At 39.0% G+C, this 6,504-nt stretch overlaps 1 protein-coding gene across 1 annotated transcript; it reads left to right on the top strand.

Moving 5' to 3' along the window:
• The first annotated feature begins 3,228 nt into the window (after nt 1-3,228).
• Nucleotides 3,229-5,811, top strand: rln1 (relaxin 1). The gene is made up of 3 exons (XM_061261926.1): nt 3,229-3,513; nt 5,351-5,359; nt 5,448-5,811. The coding sequence occupies exons 1-3, from the start codon at nt 3,308-3,310 to the stop codon at nt 5,794-5,796; spliced, it is 564 nt and encodes a 187-aa protein (XP_061117910.1). The 5' UTR covers nt 3,229-3,307; the 3' UTR covers nt 5,797-5,811.
• The last annotated feature ends 693 nt before the right edge of the window (nt 5,812-6,504 follow it).

Below are 6,504 nucleotides of genomic sequence, written 5' to 3'. Positions count from 1 at the left end.
TCTTCTTCTTTTACTTCTTCTTCGCTATCACTTGCGAAGTCCCGCGAAACTCACAGTCTCAACGGCAAATCTCCGCAGTTCTCGCAAGATTGCCCCTACTATCAGTGTTCACTATTTTACAGATAACCTGACTGGATTAGAAAAACTATTTCCAGAAAACAGAACACTTTGTTGTGAACATCAACCCTTTCTTCTCATAATGCTCGGTGAATGTTCTGAGGAGCATTGCCAAGGATGTTAGCTTCGGAGCATAGATGACGGGCAAATATGCAGCCATTTTGATGCAATGTGCCGTCAGAGTGTGACTCACACAATGCATGGACCGAGAAGCTGCACTGTGTATGGGGAAGGCTAAACAGATGCAGTAAAAACAAGTTACTTTTTTAAACACCTCCATGTCTAGCTGAGGACAACCCTTTCAACATAGTCTGAAGTCTCCCTTTGTGATACATCCAGTAAATTGCATATTTGTAACAAAAAAGTCTTAACTTTGACAAGAAATGTGTTGGATATGAACACATCCTTTTTGAGAGTGACTCTCAATCCAACATTTCTGACTTGATTGGGGCATTGTCGATGTTTGCCTTTCCCGATTTGACCCCAAACGTTTTTGGAACATGATGCAATGTCAGTCTCGGTGACCAGGCTGGGGCTTACACAAAAGAAGGCACAGGCACTCTCAAAAAGTTTGTGTCATAGTTACTCACCAAACATTTGTGTTACAAATATACTGTGTATGTGTTACGAAGATTTCTTAACACTGATTGTGTTGAAAGTAACACAAACTCTGTTGTCCTTAACTAACACAGAGATGGGGTTTTTTTAATGACTTGTTATGTGTAATCATGTGAGTGTGGAGGGTCCACTAATAGAGCAGATTAGGTATTGATGCCCCAGAGATGACAGACCAAACTCCACTGCCAGGAATGTGAGGTTCATGTGTTAATACAGAGCCAGATACCAGTCTCAGTATTGTGGCATTAACTCATTTTATACAATATCTGTCACATTTGAATTGTAAATTGAAGTTCTGTTATAGGTTTCCACATTCCAACCAAGGTCCAACCATGGTCCAGCTTCTCCACACAAGAAAAGCTACGATTAGACTGCATCTGAATACAGAATCTCTGAATGAAGCCTGCGAGTGAATTCTGTGCTTCCACCACTCCCCTTTGTTTCATATCTTTTAACTGCCTCCTCCATTTATACTGGCACCAGCTGCTCCTGCCCAGGTTATTGCATTAACTCTGTATACCAATATAAAGAGACCATAAGCCTGTGTAGTCTGCTGGATGAATGCAGGTGTATCGCAAGGATATGAATGAACTGAAACTAAAAAAATGTTTATGAGTATTATAATTATCACTGGCATGATGATGGCGGCATTGATGGTGCAGTGGGTAGCACTGCCGCCTCACAGCAAGGAGGTCCTGGGTTCGAATCCCCGTCGGCCAAGGCCTCTCTGTGTGGAACATGTTCTCCCCGTGTTTGCGTGGGTTTCCTCCGGGTACTCTGGTTTCCTCCCACAGTCCAAGACATGCAGGTTAGGCTGATTGGAGAGTCTAAATTGCCCATAGGTATGAGTGTGTGAGTGAATGGTGTGTGTGCCCTGCGATAGACTGGCGACCTGTCCAGGGTGTATTCCTGCCTTTTGCCCAATGTATGCTGGGATAGGCTCCAGCCCCCCTGCGACCCTGTTCAGGATAAGCGGGTTAAGATAATGGATGGATGGATGTTAAACAATGAATGAATGAATGGTATGATGATGAAGGAATCTTAAGATCTGTGTTGAGAACATGAAAAAACTGTATTTCTCATCTAAAAGATGATTGTAAACCAATATTTGTCAAGAGTAGTTCTAGATTTTGATTTGTGTCAAATTGATAAAATATGTATGTTGCCATGTAGAAACATTGTACAGTAACAGGCTTGCTCCACGCCCTTTAGATTAACAAACCATGTTGGCATTAGTGAAATGGCTGCAAATTGTTTTTTTCAGTAATATTCTATAGCAACGTGACTGTGTGCTCATGTTTCCTGTTTTAGATTTCATGCGTGGAGTATGACCACATGTATACAAACACATTGGTATACACTTGATGCATTATATGCAGACAAATTGAATAGACTGATACAAATCTGGTCAATATTTCAGTTGTGTAGTCTCAGAAAATATGTGATAGACTGATTTGATCAAAATTTTACAAATAAATAAAATAAAATAAAATATTTGAATATATGAAACGTATTTATTTTATTTGCTAACATCTTTTTGTCGTGCAAAGTTACTTTCTTGTGCAATTTCAGTATGTGTTTAACGTTTAGACTGTCCATTAAACAAATATATCAAGTTTGATAAAAAAACAAGTGACGTTTGTAATGATAACACACGAGAATTGTTTTAATGATAACACATCATCAAATATTCAATGATCCCCCCATACTACAGCGCAGTGTGTCTGCACCAATCCACGGCCATCCTGCAGACCTAAGCACCAAAACATAATTTCAACCAATGATATGATTACAATGTTTCGTTTGGTATCAAAAGTAGCTGATTTGTGTGTTTTGTGTGTTTCACGCCATACATTAGGATAGATGCAAACAGATTAATTAATCATGGTACAGTAGTTCATATTTGACCAATTTGATTCTACTACATCTGAGGTGCAGGCTACATCACAATCCAGTTTCAGTTCATTGCATTTTACGACAAAGTTGATCTATTTAGGCTATATCCCATGCCCAAATAATTGCTCCTCGTCAGTGCTGGACCAAGTGAATTTTTCACCACGGAATAACAACTGCAGCCTCTAAAGTGTTAAAATATTGCTAGGAATCACACCCATGGTCATTATAAAATTCCCTGTTTGGACATTAATGATGATTTAAATTACACTGCCAACAGGTTAATTTCCCATGTTCTGCGTAGCCTTTTGGTGATATGATGCTTTAATTGGAATGACATCTCTATTGAATTAGTCATACTTTACGTAGTGTTGACGGGGTCATTTGTTAAAAACGATGGGGGGCCGCGCAGATAATGCCATGACTCAGAGGATGTGGGGTCGGAAACGAGCCTATATAAAGTGGACCGTTCGCGGACTACCGTTAGCGGTAGGTAAGGGATCTAAGGTAGCCTACGGGAACTCATTTCTTCACTGCTCTAATAACTTGGGTGTAGTAACAGTAGTTGATTAGGAAGCCTGAAAAAGCCTGAAAAGACATAAGTTCTCTGAAGAGGGCTGCGAGATTTAACCCGTATTTGAACAGTGAGAGCGTTCCACTTCCGACATCAATCGACAAAATGTATAGGTTTCTGTCCATGGTAATTGTGTTTGTCAGCATTGTGGGCATATGCACTGGTAGTGAAGATGAAAGCAAAGCTGTGTTGATGAGAGACTATGGGGTAAAACTGTGTGGCAGGGAGTTCATACGAGCAGTAATCTTCACCTGCGGAGGATCCCGGTGGAAGAGATCTGGACAGGTGGACTCACTTCAGAGCAGAAGTAAGTGCATGCTTGTTTGTCTACATTGATTGTTTTCCACTACGTCAATACAAGTAGCCTACATTATACTTTTTAAAGGTATGTTTACGTTTAAAGGAAGAATTTATTTTTATTTATTTAATTCATAGGCTATAGCCTAAATCTGAAGCCACTGGTAGACTGCCAACACGAGAAAAAAAAATCGTTTCGAATATGTGCATTTAATATGTCACATATTTAATGATATTGACTGAATTTAATATAGAAATGTAACTTGCGGATTCCAAATGAATCAGCCTGAAAAACTTAATTCACACTTATACTCAAAATGTACTTCTTTCTTTATTAAGGAGTGGGATTCCATTTTTAAATACAACCTGTAATTAATCTGATACAATAGTATCTATATGAAGCTAAATATTGTGGAATTTGTGGGATTCTCAGACATTTATTTATTTATTGAATAAGGCCATATATTTTTTCAGCTTTCTCAGACATAATTAGGCTATGTCAAATGTGTTTGGCGTTTATCAAATAGGCCTATGCTAATAGGTTATCATTACTTTTTCTACCCGTTTTCTCAGAACCTCCAAAATATTTGGTTCTTGCCTTGATTATGTTAATTATGAAATATGTGCCATATCCCCACGTTCATTAGTAGCCTATGTGTTTGGCAAAGATCGGTAGCAACATTTAGTGAAGGGGGAAAGGGTAGCTTCAGGACCACGGATAGTTCTCAATTTTGGTTCAATTGGCAGGTTCATAGATTAGACAGGTATTTGATTTATTTGGTGAAATTCTTTAAAACCGTGTTCGCCGTTTGTTTTAGTTTTTTTGTTTAGTTTAGTTTGTTTTAACGTTTTAACAGTTACGTATCTCGCGGTGTTTAGACAGTGTAAACCTATCCATAGGCAGACTAAAAACACACCTTTTCAAACTGTACCTTAGTCCTGCCTCCTGATTCCCCCCGCTTTCCGATATCCCTATCCCTCTTGTCTAACCCAAAAAAAATAAAAAATAAAATTGCACTTACGATGACTGTATGCTGTTAACAGCACTTGATGTGTATTTTACTAGTTATGGATGTGATGCTTTAACTTGTGGAAGAACCTATGCACTTGTAAATCGCTTTGGATTAAAAGCGTCTGCCAAATGACTAAAATGTTAAAATTTTAATAACTGTTTACAATAACAGAGAATCCAGATACGTCTGTTCGGATTATCCTAAAATCCGAATAAATTCCTTGCGTTTTTAAATTGTACCAGGAAACATGTTGCAACTTGCAGCATATTATGTCAGGTAGTATTATAAATATATTACAGTTAATTGTGAATCTGTTTAATTCCTAAAGTTGTATTCCGTCAGTTTAGCACCTCTATGATTAGCGATAATCAAATCAGATGATAATTGGTTGCTAACTCCCACTTAAAACAATATTGGCTATTGCCTAGTAGGCATACATAGCTACACCCCGAAGAAAGGCAAATTATACATTAAAGGAGTAACAAATTGGTCCTTAGACAATTTATTTTTCTAAGCCTACATTTCCCACAATAAAAATGGTAATGAGAACTGTAAATTAGCTACGACGTGCCCTCACTTTCCTGTAGGCCAGCGGCGCAAACTGTGGGTCACAAGTTATCGGGGAGAGATAAGGGAAGTGGTTATCCTCGTGTGACGTATTACTGGGAGAACGTTATCAACCGCTTGAAAACAGGATGATACATTTAAAACGTTTACTTCTCCAAAACTAAAGAACGGACATATTTAATACTTTCATCGTGTTTCTTCAATGCCCTTTTGTGCAAATTGCATATAAAAACATGGAAAGTGTGACCAACCACCATGTTACTCCTTTAAGAAATAAATTGTGTTTAAGTTGTTAGTTGGCCAAACTGATTCATAATTATAGCCAGGGTTTTTTGCGCAGTTATTTTATATCTGAGATGACGTGTGAGCCTTCATTCTTCCTGCGTTGTCTCTACAGACTCCTTCCGGGACCGGCAGAGTTGGCTGCAGAGCGCATTGGCAGCGATGGAACACCCGCAAAAGCTCGGCGCTTCGCTGGCAGACCTTCTGAAAGAGCTCGGAGACTCGAATGACTACGAGACAGGGGCCGAACCGCGCCAGAATGAGAAACCAGGGTGGGAGAGTAAGTGGAAACAGGGCCCAGCGATGACGCTGGGGAATAATCCCACAATCCCCTGGCCACGTCCCAACAGACAGAAGAGGAACTTCTCTTTGGGCCTGGCCGGAATGTGTTGCAACCAGGGCTGCACCAAGAACGACATTGGACGGCTGTGCTGAGAGGGCGGCAGTAGAGAGAGGCAGTAGACATTTACTGTAATCCCATCATTGCTCATGAAGCGGGGTGGCAGGAAGGTTAACACGTCGTGATGACAATTTGGGGTGTTTCCTTTAAAAGCTAGTAAATGCAAGGGTTTTAAATAGTTTTTTTTTTTTTATTGGGACTTGGATAATTTATTTTATTTTATTTTATTCTACAGGCCTCTACTTTATTCCCTGATTATAATTTATGATGACACTAATGTTACTTATTAATACATTTATTTTTCATTAAACTCTGAGAGAAAATATATTAATAAAAGAAAAACAATCCCCTCGAAGCACCCAAATAAATTTACGCCATTGATAATTTGCTATACCCAGATGAATTACCCAGGTAAAAGAAAACATTACATGTGAAAGTAAATAAATATCATAGCAAATACTTTGCTCGAGTTTTCCATTACAACATACATTTCCAATTGCATCTGGTCATGAACAGCAGCGTTTTTAATTAACGTAAACAGCCTGATCTTCTCCAATGAGATCAGTAGCTATGGCAACATACTTAATGACATGTTTTTTTATGGGATGCATCATAAAACAACTTCGGGAACAATTTTACACTGCAATGGTCATCACTATTGCAAACCTGCGCTAGCCCGAATTAGTAGCGCTGCACCATGGGAAAATCAAGTTATGAAGTAGCATCTAATATTAGCAAGCCTG

Source organism: Conger conger, chromosome 12, assembly GCF_963514075.1.
Source record: "Conger conger chromosome 12, fConCon1.1, whole genome shotgun sequence".
In the NCBI taxonomy this organism is placed as follows: domain Eukaryota; kingdom Metazoa; phylum Chordata; class Actinopteri; order Anguilliformes; family Congridae; genus Conger; species Conger conger.
The sequence above is the reverse complement of the archived record's forward strand: the minus strand, read 5'-3'. Positions and strand labels throughout refer to the sequence as shown.